This window comes from Chenopodium album, chromosome 26 (genome assembly GCF_948465745.1).
Source record: "Chenopodium album chromosome 26, dcCheAlbu1.1, whole genome shotgun sequence".
Lineage (NCBI taxonomy): Eukaryota > Viridiplantae > Streptophyta > Magnoliopsida > Caryophyllales > Amaranthaceae > Chenopodium > Chenopodium album.
The window spans coordinates 24533953-24561697 of NC_137859.1; the positions used below are offsets into that span (position 1 = coordinate 24533953).

The 27745-nt window shown below is 33.4% G+C and overlaps 1 protein-coding gene across 2 annotated transcripts; it reads right to left on the bottom strand.

Moving 5' to 3' along the window:
• Positions 1–27410, bottom strand: LOC145617671 (U3 small nucleolar RNA-associated protein 21 homolog). 2 transcript variants are annotated; one of them, XM_081672402.1, is made up of 18 exons: positions 27162–27410; positions 27037–27064; positions 24791–24891; positions 23829–23858; positions 22404–22647; positions 18931–19106; positions 15714–15796; positions 12485–12557; positions 11223–11288; positions 8935–8977; positions 7885–8024; positions 6630–6842; positions 4348–4432; positions 3945–4239; positions 2314–2572; positions 1958–2177; positions 1162–1379; positions 1–487 (listed from the first exon to the last, which is right to left on the bottom strand). In XM_081672402.1, exons 1-18 carry the CDS (start codon positions 27336–27338, stop codon positions 338–340), a joined length of 2601 nt encoding a protein of 866 aa, XP_081528528.1. In that variant the 5' UTR covers positions 27339–27410; the 3' UTR covers positions 1–337. The 2 variants fall into 2 exon arrangements, with proteins under 2 accessions (XP_081528528.1, XP_081528527.1); XM_081672401.1 differs by having other exon boundaries at positions 23655–23858.
• Positions 27411–27745: the final 335 nt, after the last annotated feature.

Here is a 27745-nt window from a genome sequence, read left to right on the forward strand (position 1 = left end):
TAAAGTCGAATCAACTAGAGAGCTAACAAATTGCAATAGCACAAAATTTGCATATTCAAAACTGTTAATCAAATTAGCTTTTACATACATCTTGTTGCCACTACAAAGCAGATTTCTATCAGGCAGATCTCACATAATACAATTAGAGTTTCCGAGACAATGAGATTGCTATGATATTGCCACCCTTCTATGGACATATTATGGCAGTTGACTTCCACCATAAAATTACAAGCCTTAAACCACAGAAGAACTAAATACTCTAATTTTGTTAGCCTCAAAATTGTAGACTGAAAAATAACCTGATTCTAGTAACCTCAAAACTGTAATTCTAGCAACCTCAAAACTGTGAATTGCTAAGGAATGCAACCATACATCGAGCATTCTGAAACAATTTATCTACTTGCTGCCACACTGCACACTGGGTTTTTAACAACTTTTGTGCTTTCTCCTGTAGTTGTGACTGACATCTCACTGTTTCCCCATGAATCTGCAAAGAAAATATCATGAAAACTTTCAAACCAAATCTACATCAACAAGCCTTTTATCTCCCATCACTATAGATGACAAGAAAACTGAAACAAACATATTGAAGTTTTGCTACTATCTTAAGGTTTTCTGTTGGATTTCGCTGTGAACCAAAAAATTTTGCTTCTTCATTCAAAACAAACTAGTACATCAAGCAAAGATCCCATAAATATATACTTCTCTCTTTTTTTCGTAAAAAAATTAAAAAAAAAAAAATTGTGGGGTTGGGGGTGTGGAGGATGCTTTGGCTATGTCCATCAGCAAAAATAGGCTTACTGTCATCAAAAATTAAGTTAAATTCAACATTAATTGTCTGAGGACAACAAAATGATCATGGCTATTTGCTCCAAACTACGTCAATATATTGCTGAGTGTGTGTGTGTGTGTGTGTGTGTGTGTGTGTAATGGAAGGTGGACGGGGATACTTTGGATCTGTTCTCAGCCTATTTAAATTACATTCAGCAAAATTAACTTAAATTATCATAATCAGCTGAGGACTAAAGCTGAAGTGATCATGGCCATTTACTACACACTACGTCGTCAATTTGCTAAGGAACCACGTATACGAAACTGATAAATAACAGTAAAACACATAAGATGCAAGGATAAATAAAATCAGCCAAGACAGGAACCAACCTTTAGAAACAATCTCACAACAGCCTGCACAAACTCAAAGTTGTTTCTGCAAGATATTTCGTGAATGAAGTAATCCAAAAGCATGTCTAGTGAGAGCAATTCTGGTCTTTCACTGAGCCCTGGGGACTCATCATCATCATCTATCATTTGAATCATCCGAAGCTCCATATCCAAAGAAGATGGAGACAGACCTTTAATATAATCGGTAAATGCTGAAACTGCAAGAATATCCTGATTAGATGACAAAGTCCTCCAAGGATAGTAATAATTTGATTCTACCCAAGCACACACATAGATATGTAACTAGATATCTAGATATACTCTGCATATCATGAAAAAACATTTAACGAAATAGCTAGATGGCTCATTTTTAGTTTCCTTGTTAGACCAGGGATAAAATTGTACAAGATCACCTTTTTTTACTTCATATATTTTTATTTTCTGGGTAACTATCTTTTTAACTTCCCATCTCAGCTTTTTAGAGAGGGGTTGTTGTATACAGGGCATAACAATCAACTTAGACCAAAAAAAGAAACAAAATGCCTGGAAGTGGCCATCAATGCATTGAAACTTCACTTTGATCGACAATTTGAAGTTGGATCCACACATCATATGAAGGTGTTAACTGCTAAATCTTGGGTGAAAACAGTACTGTACAATTTCTTTGTATTTAGAAAGAGTAGATATAGAAGATAAAATATTTTAAGGGTGTACTTCAATGATACTTTCCTCTCTTCCTCAGAGGTATAAAAGCAACCTTTGTACTGCAATAGGCCAATTAAGAGTAAAAACTTACAATTTTTGGATTCTACTGCAAACTGAAGCACTTGCAAAAATGGCGATGCTAGTAAATTAGTCATATAATCAGAATTTTGCTCAGCACCTCCATCCTTCAACTCTTCATTTATCTCCTCACTAGGCTTAAACATTATGTCTCCTGAAAGAGATGGAACTGAAGGTAAAAAGAATGGTGCTTTTTCAGGCTTCTTAGGAGGGTCAATGGGCTTATTTCGAACCTGGAAAACGCAAATGATTTACATTAGCACAAGATACTTAGTAATCATATAATAAGCATCATGACAAATCAACATCTCTTTAAGTTTTTTCCAGAATTGTTTATTAGTAGTGTTATTTAGAAGGGAGAAAAAGAACCTTTATAATGTCCAGATTTATCAGGCTTTGCCACTGGGTCTTGGGTAAGAGCGAAAGTGTAATCAAATCAGGAATTTTCTGGTCGAATTGCATTATGCCAGTCTCTTTAACATGTATATAGTCGGTATTTCTTTTCTCAAAATCAGTCACTTTATTTCCCTCAGCTGCACTAATAGATGGCAAATTGACACATCGAATGGCATTCCCACTAGCATAAGAATCAATACTAGATGAACCTGTGAACATTGCCTGATTCACCCTGTAACACACGTAGAAAGATGTCACCAAAACAAATGATTGGCCATGACAGCAATTTTTAATAAGAACTGTACAATAACATCCCCTGCTTTCCACAATGTTCTTATTAGACCTTGCATTCCCATAGACCTTTTTTTGCAAATATTTTTAAGAAGCTTTTAGACTGAATTTGGCTTTTAGCTTTTAACTTTATCATATAACCAAAATAAATGATTGGTAAATGGCTTTTCAATTGGTTGAGAAAAAAATGGTAAAGCTAACTGGAGCAGCACATTGGTCATACTACCTCCGTTTCTTTTTATTTTCAACATATACTAGAAGCCTTGAACTTTGTCAAATAACCAAAGTAAATGATAGGTAATTGGTAGAGAAAATTAAAGCTAATTGAAGCAGCTCATTGGTCATACTACTTGCAACATATACCAGATATGGAAACTACACATATACTTGATCCACGTTCTTTCTTTCCTCCTTCCAAGACACCACCACCACATCTTCTCTCTCCTCCCTTTCAGCTGCCACCACCACCACCACTTTTCTCTATCTTCACTTTTCTCTCACAACCACCACACCACAACCAGCATATCTATTAACCCTAACAACCACCACCACCGCCATATCCCCCCCCCCCCCAACCTGCAAATCTCATAAAGCCATGGCAAATTTCAATTGCACTGTACCCTAGCCCACAACTCTTTGCGGTGTTTGATTTGCCGCCCATTTGAAACCACCCTTGTCAATGTGCTAGAACCCACTCGTCCCACAAGGTCAACTCACATTGGTGCAGTCACCAGCTTACGGTGGTCGTTTGTCGCCAGAGTTTCACGCTCCAGCTATTTTCGAACAATTCTCATAGAGTTTTTTTAGTGTTTAACTTCAATCAAATTAAACTTAAGTTTTACATCTAAAATATCAAAGTGGGGAAAAAATTAGGGTTAATTTTTGACTGAAAATGTTCGAATTCAAGATGCAAGACAATGATCTCATCATCTCTGGTTGGTGTGTGGTGGGTGGGATGGTGGGCTTTGGGATTTCTAATGGGGTTCCGATTGAGTAAGAAGTGGGTTTTGGGATCTCGGCGAAGGTGGGGTAGGTGTAATTGGGGTTTCAAGTTGTTTCAGTGGTTAGGGTGGGGTACAAGTGGGTGACTGGTGGGTGGTGGAGTGGGTGGTGGTGGTGATATGGTGAATTAGTAATCATCCCCACTCTCTTTTCCACCTAGTAATCACATACTCTATTATTTACTAATCAAGGCTTAATAATTTTTACCTAGGAGTCTAGGTCAAGTAAACCAGTGAACAGTGTAGCAAGGCCATAATTATCCACAGTTAGTTTCATACGTGGACATATAAAAGGAAGACATCTCCTCTTACCATAGGTAGACTCCATTTTGATCAACATGAGTAGTTGCTAGAACATCCATATTGGGTGACAAAGACAGTGCAGTGATAGCCACATCAACCCGAACTGCGTCTATTTGTCTAGCTAGAATAACATCCCAAATTCTAAGTGTTCCATCCATGCTAGACGATAAAAGCCATTTGCCATCCTCACTAAAGCACAAATCAGTAACACGGTCATTATGGCCTTCAAATTTCCGGACCATCCTTAGAGCCACAACATCATATATACGGATCACTAGATCATCAGCAACAGTAGCTAACAACCCTGAAAGAATTGAAATGCTACAATCAAATTCAATGAATATACGTACAGGAATGAAAAACAAAAATTACAGTTGTTATAAGTAATTAAGAGAAACAAATGTACAATTACCGTTGGGTCTATGATACACTATCTTCACCACAGGACATCCCACTTCCCATCTGGAGTTCAGCTCACGTCCCCTGAAATTCCATACCTGCAACACAATCCTTTAAGAAAATTAAAGCAGAACCCAAATCATCACAGTAGAAAGCAAGAAAATGACATACGTATCATTGCTGAAGAAAACCTTTCCGCATAACAATAGCCAACACAGATATGAAAATTGATGTGAAGTATAACAAATATGATTGCAGGGACCCTTTGAGGCAAATAGCTCTGTTTCAAGGATGCCTACTTTAAACCATTGAATGATCATATTGTTAACACAAATAATACCATTGAATGATCATATTGTTAACTAGGGGTGAGCATAACAGGGTACCCTGTAAAAATTCCAGGAACGGGAACCGGAACCTATTGCAACAGGTTCCTCAAAATGGGAACCGGAACCTGAACCTGTTGAACAGGTTCCTAGAAATTGGGAAACGGAAACGGAACCTACAGAGTACCCTGTATTATAAGATACTCACTAACTTTTTGTAGATTTTTTAATAAAAAGCTGGTTAGTCACTAATTTATAATGTTTACAGCTCGCAAATAAGACAACTAATAATAGTTGTCTTACAAATTTAATATATATATATATATATATATATATATATATATATATATATATATATATATATATATATATATATATATATATATATATATTTTTATAATTGCAATTTTGATATATATTATTTAAAAATTGAGTACAAATTAGTGTATATTTAAAAATTAAGTGATATTTTTATCAGGTACAGGTACCCTACAGGTTCCGGTTCCAAAAAATTGAGAACCTGATCCGGAACCTGTTACAACAGGTTCTCCAATTTGCTACCGGGAACCGGAACCTCTTGTACAAGTTCCGGTTCCAGAACCTGCGGTTCCTAACAGGTTTCGGTTCCAATTCAGGGTACCCTGATTTTTCGCTCACCCCTATTATTAACACCTTTACATCTTTAAGCCGTTTAATTATTAGGATTCCTTGTATGTTCCTCTTGTTTTCTCCATTAAAGTGATCAAAAACTCTAAAATCCCCCGCTGAAGGAGTAGGTCTAGTTTACCGAACCACATAAATCATGGTGTTCTTTGTTTATCTTCTTTACTGTTTTCTTGTTCTTATTAGTTTGTTCACTATTGTTCCACATCAATCAAAACATATGACACATATCTCTCGACATTAATCATCATTCTTCTTCGCAATTGCCACATTAATTACCTTGTCTTTTTTCTTTCTCTCTTTATCTTTTTTTTTTTTTTTTTTGAAAAGTGTGTAAAATTTGGAATCAATATTATATATTTCTCTCTCATAAAGATTCTATTTCCTTATTTACTTCCCGATTCGAAATAAGAAACAAGATTGAAGAGAGCATAACTTTGGCCATATCCGGGATTAAATTATAATTAATAAATTTTGGCCACATATCGCTTTAAATTAGATCCATACGTCATGCAACCAGTACAGCTAAGAAAAAGGATACCTTAAGCCGAACATAGTTTTATATTCTTTTTCTCCATAGATTTAGCCCCATGCATCACATGGCGTTTAAAGGCTAGCCATTCATAAACATGATGATCATCTCACTTCTAAAGGCATTTCACTTCTAGACCATTGCCTATCGCGGCCATTTTCTGTGATTGCATCATTCAGTCTCCCTGGCCCCTCTATAACAATTGTAACCAGATTCTGAATTCAATACGATATATTTTTTTTTCAAGTGGAAACTGTCTCACAAGCCCAAGCCCAAGCCCAATCCCAATCCCAATCCCCTCTCTCAATTGTATCCAGATTCTGAATTCAATACGATATATTTTTTCTCTTTCTCTCTCTCCCTCTCTCCCTCCCTCTCTCAACTCAAAAAAAGAGGAGAAAGTTCAGCAAAATTCAACTTAGAGAGATAAGAAGATGGTGTTAACTTTAATTACAAGGCCAGAACATGGATGAACGCCTAGTATTGGAAGCTAAGAAACAGCTAATAAAACAAAACCAGTGCACAATATAAGGAATAAATATATGCATTCACAGAAAAACTCAACCAAAGAAATATGGTTGCTAATATCATGCAAAGCCATCCAATGTGAAAAGTTCTTCAGTTTTTTAAAAAAGGAAAATTTTGCAAACAAGGAATGACCAAAATTTATCAAATAGGACCAACCTAATCAGTTTCAGGTAAAGGTACTTTTTCGGCATAATCTGGTGCCTATTGGAAGTTATATAAAAACTACAATTGAAGAAGTATATATACCTTTATATCACCACGATATCCTGCACTTATCATCAATGTATTGGTTGAATCACAGGCTACTCCAACAACTTCTCCAAAATGGCCACAGCTCCTTCTTTCAGACTTATCCAAGTAACTACCTCGGCTCATCCCAGATTGGAGATTAAATCGCTCAATCCAACCACCTGCTGTCCCAAGAATAGCAAAGTTTCCACATGCACTGATAGTGCAAGCCTGAAGATTTTTTTTTAAATGTCACTGGATACTTCCAAAGAACAAGCGAGATAGCAAAGGATGGAAGACAAAGAGCTAGTTGAAAATTAGAAACATTTTAAGAAAACTGAAGAAAGCATACATAGTTTATCCAAGATAACAGTAATTCAGCACAGCTCATAAAATACCATAACACCAGCATTTTCATAGTAGAATCCATTCACAAAGCCATTCCACACAGGTGTATCATATGATAAAATTAACTCTTCTCAGTTTTCTGTATTACCCTTGTCTCCATCAGGAACAACAGAAGACTTTCAAGCATCAGTTGGAGATGCATCAAATGAAAGAAACAACATCCACCATATTTTCAAGTATCACTGAAAGCCTGAACACCACCCCCCCCCCCCCACCACCACCACCACCACCAACCCAAATCAACAATTACTTATTAGTCAAACTTTCCATGTAATGAAGAAGGTCAATGACACCCAAAAGTGTGTCGCAAGGTTTAAAACAAAAAAAATTTATAAAAAAAATAAATAACACCAAAAAAAAAAAAAAAAAAAAGTGCATCACTTGCATTTAAACAAATTTTTAGGAGAGTTGATTTGCTCTAATATTATATTATGCAAGTGGGCAAATGAATGATTAATTAATTTCATTGAAAGGTTAATACTTAATAGGGACCATAAAAGAGATAGTATGTGACAGAGAGCAATTTTTTTTTTATTAAGGACAATGAAAGAAAGAAATATAATAAATCATTTTGAGTGGGGTTTTGGGGAAGACACAGAAATAATAAAATATGGCATAAAGTTAACAAATATATAAGTGAATAAAAAAATTTAAATTTTAAAATTCAAAAAAACAAAAAACTAAATGTAGCAAGTGATGCATCTATAAAAAAAAAAAATAATAAAAAAAATAAAAAAAAATAAAATAAAAAAAACACAGACACAGTATACTCTCATAGTAATATGATCCAATTTACCCTCTTGTAATGCAATCCACTTTTCAACGTGTGATTGTGTGTGTGATGAGGGGAGCACAATCTCATTACCTTAACTGGAGTACGATTTTCTTCAGAAGGATTCAGTATGTGCTCTCCAAGTACAAAATTCTGCAGTCTCCACACATATGCCTCAGCTGTGTCCACATGACAAGTAACCACATTGCACCAATCACGCTCCCTAATATCAGCTGAATAGTAGTTTTAGCAACATGAATAACAATATGAACATAGCAGTAATATACAAACAAGCCAGTGTGGACACCACGATTATAAGCCATGTGGAGTTCAGAATCTTCAGATACACCAGTAGATAGACAAAAGATATAAAACACTGACAATTAACAAATATCAAATCTCATATACTCAAACATACTCTGTGATCCAATCACCAAATACAAAAAAAGTAACTTGTCAGGTAAAGTAATGATTTTAAAACTACCTGTTACAAATTATAGACAATCACACAATAGTTGCGCCAAAAAGTTAGTCCAATAATGAACAAAATTATCATAATTTGCGAAATTAATATATACTATACTAGTCATTTGTCATAAAAGGATTCATCCACAAACAATTTCTTGTACCCAGCATTTATAGACTCAAACCAGTTCCTTGTAGTCTTGAACCCAGTAATAAAGACTCAAACCAAGCAAAATTAGCAAACAAGATAATCATTTAAAAGACAAGGGGCATGTAACAATGTATTATTAACACATTGAGATTTGAAGAGCAGCAAGCTTCTAAATTTTCAACATTAATTAATAAATAACAGAAAGCAAAATCTATACAGTTCCTAAGATTTTACTAGTTGCAACTTAGACTTTTACATCATTCATATACTAGCCTTAAGCCTTTAATCATATTTTACTAACATCAGAAACCTGTAGCCCGATGAGGGCAGAAAGTAATAAGGGGGCAATTAGTGAAAAATTATCAGAAAATAGAATTAATACCATCTTCACTAATCTCTATAATAAGTTGGACTTGAAAAGAGATGCATGTATCGATTGATTTTCTACAAGAAAGAGAGAGAGAGAGAGAGAGAAAGAGAGAGAGAGAGAGAGAGAGAGAGAGAGAGAGAGAGAGAGAGCAACTTACCACAATCAAATGCAACAACAGGCTTCAGCTTTACATCCTCCTCCTACCAAGACAGTACAAAACAAAATGAAGCGTGAACGCAATATACATTATATATCATATGCAAGCATATAATCAAAATCAATAATTAGAGCAAAAATAATATCTTTAAATTTAAAGAAATGAACTTTGGATGTCAAATTTAACTTGGGTGTGGATCCGAGGGTCAGACATTCTAGAATTGAGGATTTAGGACACGATTAGTAGACTTCCAAATTTACTTTAGTTAATAAAACTTGCATTACACAAAAGCTACTACAAAACATATAAAATACACAAACAATTAAAGAGAAAAAGGAGGACTTTTTTTATCAAAAGAAATGTGTTCCCAGATAAATAGTTAAAGTACAAACACATGAGTAAAGTGTTTCTCTCTCTCCCCCTCCCTCCTTCCCACAAATTTCAGATTTCAAGGTTTTTCAAAACCAATGATAGATTCTCAGACCTTCCTCTTGATTTGTTTGCCGGGTCTAACCCATATCCTGTGTCGGCACCTGAACTAGCTTGGGTAATTTTAATGCATACATGAACGTTGGACAAACATGGTAAACTCTTACATTACAAACTTTTCCAATGAAGTATTAAGTTAAATAAACGTATTTTTAACAAGGAGTGGAATAAATTATTCACACATTTAACCAATTAAAATTAGATGGGCAGACTTGTACAAGGGACAGCCTTTGCAGATATGACCTGCTAATTTCTACAAGATGTACAACTGCAAAGTGGGGCAGGAGATTACATGTTATGTTGTTAAAATCTACCGTTTTTGCATTGTATTTAGAGTCATGCACTCACGCATGTTAAGCACTTCTTTCTTGTTGATCCTAGAAGAAGACAATATTCATATCTTCCTGAATCACTGAAGTATGATAGGTGTGCAACAAGACATAGCAAACACCTCTCAGTCTCTTTGCTAGGGTATTAATTATTGACAATGAAAAGCCTTCCCAGCTAGTTTGAAAATTCATTAGCACTAGAGTCAGCAAGGAATTATTCTTTTGATCTGTCCCTAGTGCTATTTTAACATAAATTCATAGTAATCGTTTATTTCAATCTATTCAAACTTGACATTCTTGTAGAAGTTCAATTTAATATTCTGCTCATTTACTCACATTAGTGCCAACCAGGCACCCTCAAAATAACCATCCAAGGATTGTTCTCTAGCTACAAAGAAACAATTACCGCCCACACATTCAAACCACATAAAAAAAAAAAAAAAATAAATAAATAATTAAAAAAAAAAAAAAAAAAAAAAAAAAAAAAAAAAAAAACCCATTAAAAAAAAGGGAATGTGATAACAGGCTCATAGTGTTTAGCAAATGTACATGTCCATAGCATCAAATCATATTCTAACTTCTTATTGGCCCGGGTGATGCCCCGAATTACTATAAATTTCTTAAACTTGATCATAATTAAATTTACAAGGTTAATGTTCAACAATATTTATAAGTGAATAAAAAATATAATAATAAATTTAAGATTAACGGGTGCTAGTTTTCACTCATTTCACTTTACATGATAAAATAACAACTTATTTAAATATTACTTTTTATAAATGCTTGAGTGGTATAAAATCTAGAAAATTAGCATCCAAGGAATCAACAACCATTAGTGTGATTAATGTTTTACAAATTAAGTTGTAGATTATTGTGCAATTACTTAGGAGTTACATTATATAAAAAAAAAAAAAAAGTTAAATACGAAGGTTACACATATGAAAGTTTTAGGGTAATAAGTGATGACATATAAAGTGACACATAACGTTCATGTGGCGCCAAATCATATTGAAGGAACATGACACATGGCGGTAGCATGTTGTCTCTTAGATTTATAATAATTTTATAGATAATCATGAAATGCCCAATTGCTACCAATTATCTTTCAAAAATCTACTTTTATATCTATTGTATTTGAGGGTCTCTCCCATAAAGCCATTTTTCCTATTAATAAGATCAAAGGCTATATACATCTTAAACTCCCTAAACATTGCCCCTGGCAAGATCTTCAAACGGTTGCTACAGTCACTGTTATTGTTGATTATTTTTATATTCAAATGTTCATATTAGAAAACATTCTCCTGTATATTCAAATGTTCATTATTTTTATATTCAAATGTTCATATATCTTCCCCAGCCAACATTAAAAACAAGAAAGTAAAAAGAAAAAACAAGCATATAGGAGTCAAGATTATGTAGACAAATTCTGAAGAATTGAAACAAGCCAATATAGGTGAATAGCATTTATACCTTTATCCTGAGTTTCTTGGCTCTTTTAGCCACATGACGCTGTGAAAGCTCCCTACTTTGTTGATCCTAATCATAGCCAAAACGTTAAGCCATAATATAGATGGTAACAACCACTAACTCTTCCAGAAAGACTTTCAAAACAAAAATATGCAGCCAATTAAATAGCACCCAAATACTCCTTCACGTTAACAATTCAACATTTCAAAATTTAGCTATTAAAGTTATATAAATTAAAACATGATGTCACCAAGATGGTGATTATGAAGAAGGAAATACAGACAGAACAACAAAACAGAGAATTCAAAACTAGTCCCCAACATACATATTTCCAGGAAGCTCCTACAAATTATTATTATTATTTTTATTATTATTATTATTACTATTACTATTACTATTACTATTACTATTACTATTACTATTACTATTACTATTACTATTACTATACTTTACAAAAGAGAAGCAATACCCAACTTTTTATGCTAGAAAACAGTCTTGATCAGATTTTACTAAACAGACATTGGAAAATCTATGATTGTTCAAATCAAACATGTGTACAATACCAGAATCAAACTAGGAATAATTTATCAATCAATGATAGATGGGCTGCAGTTTCAGCTAATACATCCAATTTAAATCTAATAAATTTGGAGCATAAATCACCAACTTAATAGAAGAGATCTAACAGAGATGAAGTCCCAATCACTCAGTTCTACAAGGAAAGTGTTTAATGGGCTCACTACCAACTATTATATTTCACAATCAATGAATGGATAAAATCCACTCAATTGAAGCCAAGATGAACACATCTGCTGCATGTTTACCCTAAAAGCTACTGTCATTAGACCTAAGACAACAAAAGAAAAATCTAGCATCAACTTTACCCACAAAATGCCAACAGAGCATCCACTCTGAGTTGCAAGAAAAGCAATTTTAATAATAAGCAACTCCACCTATGAGTGCTCCTCTGTCACTTATTGTATGTCCAAGCATAATATAGGAAAGGAATTACATTGGAAAAAAAAAACAGTGTAAAGCTTTGTCATGTCCTTTTGAACCTACCAAGAACTCAGTACTCACGACTAATTGCTTGTTGTACACAGCGACAACTGATGAACTAACAGCTATAAATAATATTGCTAATCTACTTACATGAAGATGATAGCACCATACTTAGATTGGCATTATAATAAAATACCGAACTGCAGTCAAGTATAACCCAAGAGAATAAATGACAGGCTGATAAAAGTTAAGATGTTATCAACCTGGACTACAGAAAAAAGCCTGAAAGCTCGGTCCTGGCCAGCAGATAAAATGTGCCTCCCATTTGCATAAAACCTGCAATAAGATATATGTTTGAATTTATAAAGCACAATAATACAGTAGACTGGGCATATTAAAAAACGTCATAAAAGTTTAAATTAGTCATAATGCCATATTTTACTTTTATTAAATTGGGAAATCAAATGAATGTGACCATTGTGCTGATTCAAAACCACATCAACTGATTAACCCATAGGGTTTCACTAGATAAGGATCCCCGACACTTTAATATCAAGGATATAGGCAACCCGGTCATCAATTTTCCATACACCCCCCCCCCCCTTCTCACCAAAGTAGAACAGCTAAGCAGCAGTACAGATATCTAGTAGCCACTGTCCTGTAATAGTTGACTGATAGAGAATGGGTTGTAAGATGCTGTAGCGTACAACATAGCAGAGATCAATTACAGAAATAAAGATGAACTACGATAAGGATTGGGCCATAGGAGCAACAGGGTGTTTTAAGTTAGGAAATGGACAGAGATCAATTCATGAAATAATGATGAACCACAATAAGGGATGGGCTATAGGAGCAATAGGGGGTTTTCAGTTAGGATATGCACAAAGAAGAGACTATGGGTTGTACAAAGGCTGGTTTATGGAGGAAATGAAAGAGAAAAGGTGAAAGTAGGAATAGTGATGAACCACAATAAGGGTTGGGCTATAGGAGCAATAGGGGGTTTTCAGTTAGGATATGCACAAAGAAGAGACTATGGGTTGTACAAAGGCTGGTTTATGCAGGAAATGAAAGAGAAAAGGAGAAAGTAGGAATAGTGGGTCACAGCTGTAAAGTCATTGTCATTTTGTTTTCTTATTTAAAATTATACTAGATGTAAGCCCGTGTGATGCACGGATTTTAGGTTCTCTGCTTTTTTTTTTTTCCATTTTCTATCCCTTCACCTCTAGCCTATCCATTTAAAAAAAAAAAATACACACACACAATTCTAATGCATGTATATTCAGTCTCCCGTGAATGATGCTGGCAAGATAATTCTTTTTTCGACTTTAGCCTTAGTTGTATCTCAGTTCACCATTTCATCCCTCGAGTTATAGTAGATTTCACACCTATGTTATGGCTGGTGGTGTCGGATATATGACAACGACCTTTCCTCGCTTCATCCTCAAAACAGAGGGTATTGTAGAGCCATGAAGCTTGGATATAGTTCAATAAATACTATTTCTACTCGTAACAATATGAAATCCCAAAATGGTTACCTACGTACGAAATATTGTGTAGTTTATTGGTGATGCATGTGAATTAAATAAATAATGTCTATTTCTAATAAGATAAAAAAAATCTTAGATTTTTTTTTTTTTGTACAGCATAGGTTTATAATATTAAATTTCAACAAAAAATTTAACATTCTTTTTTAATCTAATCTCATTTTTTTATAAGTTATTATCTAAAAGATTATGTTTTTTAAATTGTGACTTTTAAAAAATTATACTATATTTACGTAGTGTAGTTATTAATGACAACAATTATCATAGATCATATAAGGATTGTATTTTTTTTTTTTTTTTTAATTGTGATTTCTTATAAATCATAATTAAAATGATTATCTTTATTTCATTTTTTAGTTTAACTTTGTAGTCATGATATATATTTTATTTTTTTGTAAGATAACATGTTTTAATAATATTTTATACATTACATATTTCACATATAATCATACGTTTTTTTTTATATAAATTATCATATATGTTATATTTTTTCAAAATTACTATGTTTTAATTTTGATGATTACACGATAAAAATACATCCCATATAATTATACATTTTTTTTTATTTTTTATTTTTTTTTTGTAAATTATCATATACGGTTTTTTTTTTTTGGTAAATTTTTATATTTAATTATTAATAACTAAATATAATCTTTACTTTTAAAAGAAAAAAAAAAGATAATTTTGAGGGTTATTAAATAATTTAAATCCTTATAAATCACTATTCGTTCTCTTATCTACGTGGCAACAAACCTAAATTTCATTCGCCACTATTGCTTAAATGGCAAGTGATTTTTTTAATTCTAAAATTATATACAAATCTAATTTTTAATAGGTCAACATAATACCTATGTTTATGTGGCGCGCCAAATGCTCTCAAAAATGCCTACTTTATTTATATACTATTACGTGCCCCGGGTACCCATTTGAGAGAGTGTACTTATTTATGTCATATTTAATAATAATAATAATATTAATAATAATAATAATAACAATAACAATAACAATTGTAGAATTATATTTAGTAGTACCTTTTACAAAAATTATTGAAACACTTTTTAAGTGAAAAAACAATATTACAACAAAATATGAAAAACATGAAAAAAAAATTAATGATACATAACCATAATTATAATTATAATTATGTGATTATTCGTATAGGAGTATAATCCTATTGTTGATTGGTTATTCATATTAATTGTAATATGTGGTGTTTTGTTATAAGTAAAATTCTTTTGTCAATAAAATTAATTTTTTTTTCCAAAAGAATTATAAATTATTATTTGTATACTTTTTTATCCTAAGTAAATCTAAATCTAATCTAACGTGATATCTAATCTAATCACAACAATATTTATTTATTACCTATGTGGCTCGACACTTGGCGATAATCTGGAATGTCATGTGTCGCTATCTCGTGGTCTGAAAATCGGCTTTATATATTAGTAATATGATATTAGATTAATATCACGTGAGGTGGGGAATTGTTCTCCTTATTCATATCTACTTTTTTGGGCCCACCCACACTTCATTCTCCACTACTTTTTTTTTTTTTTGAAAAACCACTATAGTACTACTTCACTTGTACTGAGTAACATGATTTACTTAGAAATTAATGAAATTCTGAAAATTTATAATTTTTTAATATAAGATTTATTGTTAAAAAAATTAAAAATGGCGTATCCCCGAACCCGTGTCCGAATTTCAGACAAAGTCCTACGTCCTAAAATATTGGAAACGGCCGAATCGGATACTTGGACACGTGTCCGTATCCGACACCCGTTCCCGAGTCCATGTAACATAGTCTCTAAGTGAAGGGCACTATGAATTTTTAAGGTAACAACTACATTATAGCATGCAAAAAATAAATAGCATATGATAAAGTGCAAAATCAATGATTCTAGAAAAGTTATAACATCTATAACTGTTATTTTATATAACACTTTACCTTATACAAAGTGGAGGTGCACTATGTCCATTTCGGAGTCGTAAAAGACGAGGATCCCCATCGCTAGTATCGAATATCCACATCTGGCAAATGAGAGATACGGAGAATTTAAAGCAGAATAAACAGTCTGTAAATCAACAACTTATATACGTTCAAAATGAAGCATGAAAATCAAAAGCAGATCTTAATTGCACCCTCCCCAACATCAGCATAAAATTTTATCAGGTTCATGCCACAACACCCACAATATTATTCTACAATAACACTCTATTGTCCATTTTCAGTAAACAAGCAAGACTTTCTACAACTTTTACAATGACTCAATCTTTGTTCCCTAAAAAAATGACCTCAATCTGGTTCCCTAAAAAAAATGACTCAATCTTTGTACACATTAGCCACATAACATAGTGACGCCAACAGGCATCTTGGATTAATTAAAATGGAGAATCATTCTTACAAAGGTAGAGAAAGAATTCTACAAAAGAGGTATAACAGTAATAGAAGAAAAACTACCTCCTCATTCTTTTGTTATACCCACGCTTTGTGAAAATTTTATATACACCTGTTTGCAAGGTGCACCCAAAGGTAATTCTGCTCATTTTATTTTTATTTTTTTTTTTTTTTTTTTTTTTTTTTTGTTCATTCTAAATTTAAAATGAACAAGAAAAACACCTTTGGGTGCACCTACCTCTATTACTCTATGTGCACCTTCCTGTAAAAACTATATGTGCACTTGGGTGTATATAAAAGATTATACACTTTTCATATTAGGGTGATTTTTTTCTGTTTTACCCAATATTACTTTTCTCTTTTTTGATAAAATAATAGAAATATATATATAAATATATATATATATATATATATATATATATATATATATAGAGAGAGAGAGAGAGAGAGAGAGAGGAGGGATCCGGTGAGAATAGGTCCATATGTGAGAATTCATACTTATATGAGAACTTATTTAAAATTTAGAACATGTGAGTAAAAATTTAGAACATGCTTGTTAAAATTTTTAACATGTGACTCAAATTAAAATTTTAAACATATGAGTAATAATTTAGAACATTTGTGTGAGTAATATGATTAAACATCTGATTTAAGAATTAGAACAAGTGATTAAAAATTTATAAAATTTGCTTTATGAAATATTAAACATATGAGTAAAAATTTAGAACATCTGATTTAAGATTATGAACATGTAAATAAAAATTTAGAACAAACTGATATAGAATATAGAAAGTGTAAGTAAAGAATTTAGAACATACGAGTAAAAAAATAGAACAAACGCTTTAAAATCAGGAACATATAATTAAAAATCTTAGAACACATGTTTTATAATTTAGAACACATAAGTTCAAATTTTGGAACAAGTTATTTAAAATTTATGACATCAAACTTTACTAATTTATGGTTTAGAACATGTGAGTACTAAATTAGAACATTTGATTTAATTTAGAACACCTAAGGAAAAGTTTAGAACATCAAATTTAAAATTTAAAACATACGAATAAAGATTTAGAACATAAAACCTGTTCTCACATAAGAAAAATTCTCACGAGAGCCTTCCCCTATATAAAATATAAAAATTTAACCACATTTTTATTTTGAGAAATAAAAAAAAAAATTAAAAAATTAAAAAAAATAAAAAAAAAAAGGCCAATCTTTTAATCTAGTAACTCAAATTATGACATTTCCCATAAAACTCTAGTTTTTTAGGGATTTGAAACGTATTATCAATATAAGATGATTATTCTCAACTAAATAAATCATGAAGGTAATTGCAGCATTACTAGCCAATTCTAGTCAACCTCAAACCAAATGTGAAGTGTCAACAATTAAAGAGAGATTAAAGAGAGGTGGCAAAGGTAGGCTTAAGCCCTGCTTAAGTAGAGGTAATTGATTCAAACAAAAAAAATCCATGTATTGTTAAAAATGATGATTATGCGAAATTTAAATGCCGGAATCCAAATACAGGTAGGATCAGATATTAAAAGGTTCTTTCAACAGCAACCTCGAGATTTTACATATAATCTTATTCATTGTTATACATTGCAGCAGGTTAACAGCCAAAACAGAACAAAAAATGTTCGAGCGAGGAAATTATTGAAAGGAAACTAGAACAGTATCTAAAAATATTGGGAAAAAAAGGATTGACACATTAAATTTCAATACAATTCAGGTGCCAACATGAAAAAGACTCGAGAAGGGCCTAAGTTTCACATAACCTCGGCATACACACTAGACCTGTCAATTTTCGACTCAACCCGTTTTTGTGGGTCATGAACAAAATATTTTTTCCCATAACCCAATCTAACCCGAACCCGTTTAACCCTTAAATTTTTGGGTCAAACCCGACACGTTGACCCAATAGTATGGGTTTATCTTTATTGTTTGAAAAATATACTTTTTTGAAAATTAATATCTAGTTTATTGATTAAATTTGATTGTTTGTCTACTATCCGACATTCATTTCTGTTTCTCAATTCATCCATCTCATAGGGAGTATAACTCTTGCTTAGGTCCACACCAATCACCTCCAAAACCAACTATCGACCAACACTAATTGCATCCTCATAACCCATAGTCTGTCACACTACTTATTGATAGGTCTATTATGTTGAAAGATACTTCGTATTATACTCAACATATATAATAATGTTGGTCTCTCCCTAAAATTTTGTGATGTTCAAAGTTTTAAGTTTGTTATCGTTTTTGATGAGTAGAAATTAATGTACTTTGTTGAAATGGTGAAAATTTATATTATGTAATAGGCATGTCATGGCTAAAAATAATACCAATATTAGTGAGAATACTCAATTAAAAATTGTAGAAAAATAAAAAAGCAAAGTAAGCTTGAAAAATCAGAAATTTATAAAAATTAGCGGAAAAAATTTATGACCCAAACCTGAAATATTGGGTTAGGGTTTAACATTTCTCGACCCGTGACCCGGAGTGACATGACCTAATCGACCTAATTGACAGGTCTAATACACACACACACACACACACACACACACACAAATAAGGCACATCAAGTTCAAGGGGCTTGACTGACCATGACCTGGATCTCTACAAACATCCAAGAGTCGTTTTATTTAAGACCCTAGTTCTTTACACATAACTATTTCCAAGCAATGTATTTTTGTAGAAGGAAGTCAAGGAAGCCACGCAAAGCCAGATGTAGAGAAGTCAAAAATTTAGAAAATTATCTTACTTTTATCGAGTTGTCAGCTGAAGCACTCATCAGCACAGGCTCATTCGCAAAGAAGTGGAGTGAAATAATTGCACCGTCATGAGCATCTTTTATAACTGACTGAAGCCTTCTTTTCTCAAGATCCCATATGCTAATGACACCAGAAGAGCCTCCTGAAGCTAAAAGAGGCTGTCCATCTGTAACACAAATTTGTTTTAGCTAATGACGCAGAAAAGAAAATGAATACATTAAACAGAAAGATAGCTTAATGAATTTTTTACAATCCTTGATAAAAACAGATAGCTTCTAAATATAAAGCTTTTTATTCCCAGCAGATAACTAAAACTTTTAGAGCCTACGGAAGATTTTATCAATTAGGTTGACGATACATGTTCTCCCAAATTTTAAGATCAAGAAACTCAGTCGGATCTTCCCAACTTCCTAAATGGACAATCTACAGGATGCTGTATATTAACATCAAAAAAAATAAAAGATAATATACGAGTAACCCTTTGTTACCTATCATTTGTTGAGTAGTACACCAACTAGCCTCTTCAAATATACAGCTATATTTCCTTAACTACCTAGTGTAGCTACAACAGATGACACTATAAAAAAATTGCACAATTATCAATCATTCCAAGGTCTGTAAAGGTCCTTAAACAAAGAGATATAAGTCCGTAAAGCTTTTGAATAAAAGAGGCTTGTAATAGTGCAATTTTTTTAATGATGCAATGTTTACGTGAAAACATTACAAAATATGTTACAACATTACAATATATGTTACTATGAGGTAATATTGAATTAAAAAACAAAGAAATGCACGAAATAAAAGGTGTTGCTTGCAAACATGTTATTAAGGAAGACTTCTACAAGAAGTACGCAGTCGCTTAGTTGATTGCTTATTAAAAGGGATTAGACAGTTCTAGAGCAGTTATCTATTCATTTCTGCAAGCCCTACGAATAAATTTCAACAGGGCAAAGATGATATAGTTCATTTATTCATCACATTTTATAAGAGGTTGATTACAATCACCACATTTTCTTTGGCACCATAATCTTTTCAGTTCTCCATAAAAGTACAAATGCAAAATATTCAGAAATAATCAAGCAAGTAAAAGAAATTAGTTACTTTGAGGATTTTCTTCCATGCATGACATGAGCTGAAAGCAAGGGCTTATAATTACAGACAAGCACTAATAAAGCACCATAGTTGTAAAAGCCAAAAGTTGCAAAAGGTCCTCGAAGCCTAGGTGTAAGGCAAAAGACGCATGCCTTACAAAAATCAAGCCTTAATATAGGAGAATAACTTTTTACAAAAAATCATAATAAGTCAGAAAAAAGGTGGGGAGACCAAGTGATTTGTTCAGTCTTCAGCCAATAGGTGTGGGCACTTTACCAGCACAGAAAATAAATAAATAAATAAATAAAACCCCCACAAAAAGGAACAACAGAATTTTGAGATTAAAAAAAAATGTAGCAGCAGAAAAGGCTAAACACATCCATGTGAAGATATTGAAGATTTTTACGTGTTTCGGACAAACATGTAAATCTATACTTATATATTAAAAAGCGTTCCTAAAACAGAATATGTTCCACGTGTCACCTTTTTGAAGTTCGACATGTCAGCAGCATGCGCCACATGTTATTATAAACATGACATGTCACTTTCACATGTATTAGGTTTGCATCTAAAAAATGCTTATACCTTGAACTCAAGACCAAAATGTCTTAAGTTAAGAGTCTTACCATCTTAGCCATTTATTAATAGTGTTTTTCTATCCAACATAATTATAGTTAACTTAGATAAGTTAATTTGTGTCTTATTACACTATTTGTTTCCATTATGTAATGATTGAGTTTGATAACTAAAAAATGTTTATAGCAAGACTTAAATTCAAAACCAACAAGTATTACTATCTAAATAGTCGAATTTGATTAGCAAATTAAACAACTACAAACTAGCAACCCGGGGCATCGGCCGGGCCACACACTAGTTTTAATATTATAAAACCACAACATTCTTCTTCAGTGACTATCAATCAATCAATCAAAGTCTTAATCTCATAAGTGGGGTCAACTACATAAACTAACAGTGATTATTCCGTGTAGTCATCGACAAAAATCTTCCTTCTCTCATCTTCCTGCAAATCCATATCCTTCCAAACTCCTTCTATCCAAGTCATTTTCGGTCTCCCTCTCCCTCCATTAACCCCTCCACGGTCCCACTCCTGCTTTCTTGCGAATGACCTCATTTCTGATTCTATCTCTTAGAGTGTTCCCGCACATCCAACATTCTTCTTCAATGACTAACATGATCAATGATCAGCTTGCTTGATGATGTCGCCTCATTTGGACAATCACATTCTCGAATAAATAAATTGAACTCTATCATTTCTTTTGCAGCCACTCACATGATTGTGAACTTCCATTCATACTCCCGGAGTTGAAAACACACACTTCAACCATGTCATGCATCCACTTCACATCTTGGCATCCCCCACCGGTGTATATATAAAAGATATACATTCTAACTACCCATGAGCCATATTTATGCATCAAATTCTTCTTACATTCCTAGAATATGCTAGCAAGTGTCTACTTCTATATTTAGGAGAGGCACATCCGGACAGTGCATATTATGTAAACACGACTTCTAACCCCACCCAGCAGCACATTATAAAGATCCTCCATGGGCTCCACCCATCTCATACATATATCCCTTTCACTAGCAATCTAGATTACTTGGCCAGCTGGCCTTTTCTTAGATAAGGGGAAATGTTAACAGGCAAAAAAAAGTACATAGTACATCCATAGAAGACAAGTTATCCTCAAAAAATATTCAATACAAGAACATGGCAATGCCAACTATGAGTTACATCATCAAGGGAAGACCAAGAACAAACCCCCAATAAGTATAATGATGCCTCGACAGCTGGCAGAAACAATGCATTATAGGAAACCTGCAATTAAAACTTCCACAACACTGAATGACACTGCAGCCACATGATTTCTTACGATTGAAAAACAAATTAGTATCCACAACTATGATTACAAGTTTGGTAAAGGAAAGTTCATTCATGACAATAAGATGACATAACTTCAGCACCAAATACCTACCAAAAGTTGTAAAAGCTCCACAAGTTAACCAAACTAAACATAAGTGAGACATCGTTATTGGTGCGTCTTGTCATGCCCAAGGACAAGTTAAATTAAACTGGAAATTTAATGTAGCATTGGCCACCTTTACCAAAGAAAGAGACATGTCAAAGAAGTTCAAGACAAATTCCCAGAAAAAAAAATGATGACTAAAGAACTCACACAATAACTTAACTATGAATAAGCTAGCTAAAAAGGTTTCCTTACAAGATATAGATGATCATAAAAATTCAGGATGACCTTATAATTTTTTAAAGCTGCATTCACATAAAAAAAATAAAATTATAAAAAAAAAAAAAAAAAAAAAAAGTAACCAAATATTCCATAATTCTTACCTATGCTAAAAGATAGTGCAGTCACAGCACCTCGCATAGAATGTGTGAATGTGACAAGCTCTTCGTCATAACGTATATTATGGACATGGATCTTCCCATCAGCACAACCCACAGCAACAACATCTAGTGCTGGAGATGAGACACAACAAGATATGGGAGAATCCCATCCCTTAAAATCATAGAGTTTTTTCTTAGTGTTAACATTCCAAATCTGTAAATTTCCTTCTTGGCTACCAAAAATAACCTGGAAAAAAAATAAAATACAGAACATCAGCTCTCCAACAGAACTAAGACATGAGTATTAAAAGATATTGTCCAAGTACCATTTGATTCGTAAAAGGGAAAGGGTAAGAGTTTAAGAAAGGGAATCAAGGAGAATGGAAAACAATTGCCTTTGATATCATGTGTTGTTTTGGATACTTTTTTTTTCCTTAAACATCATCATTTTTTTCCTCTCACCGGTCACCACCAACCTCCCTCACTAACTGGCATCTTTCTCCTTTCTCCTTCACCAAACATTCTCTCTCTCCCTCCTTCCCTCACTGCCTTCCCTCCTTCACATTCAATCCCCACCATCGTCACCAACCCTCCCTGCCGCCACACCGCCATTCCTTCTCACTTTCCTCTCCATCACTACCATGGTTATAATTGAGTTTGAAAGGTTGGTTGTTTAAAACTATAACTGATGACATGAAGTTTTGTTTTCATTTTTACTTATTTGGGGGAATGTTGGTTGCTTTGAGTAGTTATGGGGCTTATTTCCCATGGTTTGGGGTGGGTTATGGGTGGGTGGATGGATTGTGGAATCTAGGTCTGGGGTGGTTTTGAGGGGTAGGACAATTTCAGGGTGGGTGGGAGGGGAGAATTTAAGGTGTGTAAGGGTGGTTTTTGGATGGGCAGTGGTGGCTTTGGGGGAGACCGATAAGGGTAGGGGTAACAGGTGAGGGTGGTGGTGGTGGTGGTGTTGGTAATTTGGTGTAAGCAAAGGTGGCATCAATTTGGGGGATGGTGGTGGTGATGATGGTGGGAAGGTGGACATGCATTGGTGTTGATGGGTGTGAAAGGGAATGCAAATACGTGGGGTATCAAAATAGAGGAGTTGGGAAAAGGGGTGAATAAAAATAGCATTACAAACAACAACAGTTATTTACTGATAACCCATACTAAAAGCCCCTTACTATATTAAATATATCAACAAGGATAAAAGAGAGGCAGTCTACACAGAATTTAAGAAAGAGGATATGTACGTACTTTATTCAAGTAAGTATCTGGATGAACAATACAAGTAGGAGAAAAATTTCCTTCCAAAACGATATGGCTAACTGGCTCTAAATTTTGCTCAATTCCTTTAAAGGCCCATATAAACAAATGATGATCAACATCAACACTCAAAATGTGATCACCAAACAGATATAATAACTTGACCTTTGCCGTATGAGAGCTCCAAGTAGCAACCTGCCAATCATAAATAATAAAATCAATCGAACATTAATTAACTCTTGGTATATCACAACATATAATTAATCACTAATATATAAAGATGTTAGGTCACGAGACAGCGAGTTAGCGACACTTGGAGCTCCAACTTTTCGCCGTAAATGTAAAATAATCATTATTATGACACTTGTGATACTTAATAAAAAATTTTAAATATATTTTTTTTAAATAAAAAAGTTATAGAGTTTAACAATCTATATACTTCCAGTAAAAAAGTGTGAAGTAGTTCGATAACTTAACCCACACTTGTTTCCCAACCTTAACCCGACCTAATGGTGGTATAACTCGATCCAAACTTGACTCCCCTAAAAATAATCGGATTCAAAGTTGACCCAAACCTATGAATGAATTGACCTGAAATTAATCTAACCCAATAATTAACCAACACTAACAAAACCTAAATTTATCTATCATAATCCACCACAAACCCGAATTGAAACAAACCAACCTGAATTTGAATTAAATCTACCCGACCTACAACCGAAAAGTCATAACCCAAACCAGAACTTGATTTGGAGACATTGACCGAACTTGAACCTAGACAGATTACACGAATTGACAGCTCTATACACATAACATAGTGTGCGCTTATGCTATAAGTGCATATCTAATGCTCACAGCAACATTAAACTAAGAGAACTACCAGACAGTAATTACAAATTTAGAAATGGAATCATAACAAAGGACACACTTAATGCAGAGCCTCAAAATAGAACAGATTAAACGAATTGACAGCTCTATACACATAACATAGTGTGCGCTTATGCTATAAGTGCATATCTAATGCTCACAGCAACATTAAACTAAGAGAACTACCAGACAGTAATTACAAATTTAGAAGTGGAATCATAATAAAGGACACACTTAATGCAGAGCCTCAAAATAGAAACCTGATGAGCACGCTTAAACACTGCAATTTTGTTCCCATAAGCGGCAAAAGTATAATCACGGTAGGAAGCAAGAGCCTTGATTTTCTTTGGAAGTTGAGGGCCTTCATTAATAAAAATAAAAATAAAAATTAAAAAAAGATAAGAAAAGCATTAGAAACCAGTAATCAGGAAAGTGACAGCGACCAACAAGAGCATCAAAGATTCAAAAGCGTATGGCATACTAAGGATTGTGAACAGCTTCAGCACATTCAAGGGCCTAATCTCTTTAGAAAAAGCTAATTAGTTCCATTATTACACATATGAGTTTTTCACAACATTTATCTGGCCACAATAAGAGTCGGTTGAGGCACCTCACCGTATTAATCTCACATAGTACCAAATAACTACCAAAATCGGTACAAATTGTACTAAAATATGTAATTTTGGTACAAAAATATGCATACTGGGTACTTTAATCAGTGAGGAGCTAAAACTTCCCTGCTACAATACCACCAACATTACTACATTTGGGTGTCATGGCGTGTTGAATTGTCAAAGGATCCAACACACGACACCCGACATACAGCAGGGTGTTTGGAAATATAGGTGCTCAACTACTCATCCACACGAGAGTAATAGACTAACAATAATCAGCTCATATTACCATGCAGAACAAGAAAGTTCTCTCACACAGTCAAATCAACTAAACCCTACTGTTTATGCAGTAATAGTTTTCATTTCTTTTTGGATAATTTCATAAGGTAATAGTAGTCAGCTCATGTAAAATCCAATACAACATATAGATCTTAGCAAGATGCCAAGAAACACATGTAGAGTTCGAACTAAGGCATGCCAGCTTGGTGAGCCTTAGTCACACACTGTTTAAATATAGATAGAGCACAATTTGACTGATTTCTATTGAGTTTCAAATCAAATTAAATCAGACCGGTACCCAGTACATTACTCGTTATTTTAATTATTGTTTTTCCAATCATCAAATATATACTAAGGTAGTAAGGTGTAAGATTAAGGAAATCAAGGTTGTTAGGACAAAGAGCACCAACATGTGTATATTGTAGTAACAAGTTAAAACCAGGTGACCACGAAGTAGAGGTGGAGGCCAATACTACAGGGTTAACACAAATTTACATAGTTCTTGGATGTGTACGCCAATTATTATAACCCCAAACAACAACAACTGGAACCACTACAAACAGATCTTGTAGCTGTTGGAGTCATAGTATTGGCCATACTGGTGCATATCTTGGAATACGATCCAAAGGTCTACATTCATATAAGGGCCTGGTCGTCATTTGCACTCTTCAACCTGGCTTAAATTTATTTCTACTGACTTTGTTCCAACTAATTATAAAAACCCTAACTTTCTTAGAATGAAAAGCAATTGGAAAGTGAATAAATAAAAAGAAGGTGCATTATCACCAAGCTTTTATTATTAGCTATAGTTAACTGCAGTAATTAACTTTTTATTCAGCATTTAAAGTATGCATGTTTCAATTATTTTAAACAAGAGAAAATTTCGCTTCTTACCAGCCCCACTACTCTACTTAAACTCTAACACCAAAACATTTCAACAATCCTAGAGAGTAAAGACCAACAAAATGTCACTTTGATTGCCAAAAACAAAAAAATAAAAATAAAAAAAATAAAAAATAAATAAACTACAATAAAAAAAAATAATAATAAAAAAAGTTGGTCGTTTCTTATTGTAATTTGTAAATTCGTCACTTGTTTAATGAATCACCAAAAAAAACAAATATTAGGATCAACAATTACTACCAGGTATAAATCAGCTAACAAATTATTACTTCCAACAGCAAATAAAACACAACACTTCAATTTCAGGTGTTACATGTGACAGATTAGCTTTATGCCTTACTGCAAGAAATCAAAAATGCGACACATAATTTGATAATCATGTATTCAGAAATTGGCAAAAAAAATAACAAATTATATTTTAAAAAAATTAAATCAAAAAAAAAAAAAAAAAAAAAAAAAAACAAATTAAGACCTTTGCAAGAATTACATGAGCACCTTATTCTGAACAATTTACAAAAAAAAAATAATAATAATAATAATAATGAACAAATAAATAAATAAAATTTAATAAAAACTCTTAATTCATACAATCATATACAACAAAAACCCAAAAACTCATACACACAAATTTTCACAAAAGAATGAGAAAAAAACTATATTTATATAATAACCCAAAAGAAAATGAGGAGTAAGAAAAGATGTCCACTTACCAACTAGGACCAAATTAAGCTTAGAACACTGCCACCAAAAAAAATTATATTGGAAACAAAAATAGGAAAATTAGTTTTCATTGAATAAAATCACCAAAAAAAAAAAAGGTGGGACAAGTGAGTACGTTGTAAATTTGCCAAGCTTTTCCGACGCTAACAGTGACGAAAGTTTCAGTGCCAAGCCTTTGAACAGAGAAAGGAACAGAGCTAGTGATGTAGCCAATTGCTCTGAAGGGCTCAAAGATTCCCTGAGAAAGGACAGCAGGCCCGTCCCTGAGACGAGGCAGGAGGTCTGATTTCATCGAGTGCGCTTCAATGGAGAACTGACAGAGAGAGAGAGAGATAGTGCAGGAGGAGGCAGGGTCATCCGTGTCTTTTTTTTTTCTTCTTATTATTCACAGAGCAATTAATGGGTTGGAGACTTGGAGCCCCATTAGTGAAAGCCCTAACCCGCCCCGGTTATAAATGGGTAGGATCCGTCCTATAAATAAATGGGGCGGGTCTTTACTATCATCAATCTTCTAATACTATATCACTAATATAGCATTTTGTGTGCCTCGAGTGTACAATAATATATAGTACATCAGAAATTCTCACACGTGCCACTTATAAATTCATTGTCCCCAATACTCTGTATTATTCTCTCTCCTCTCTCATCAACAAACTACCAAATTTACGACTACATTCAACCTTAAATTACAAGGCGATT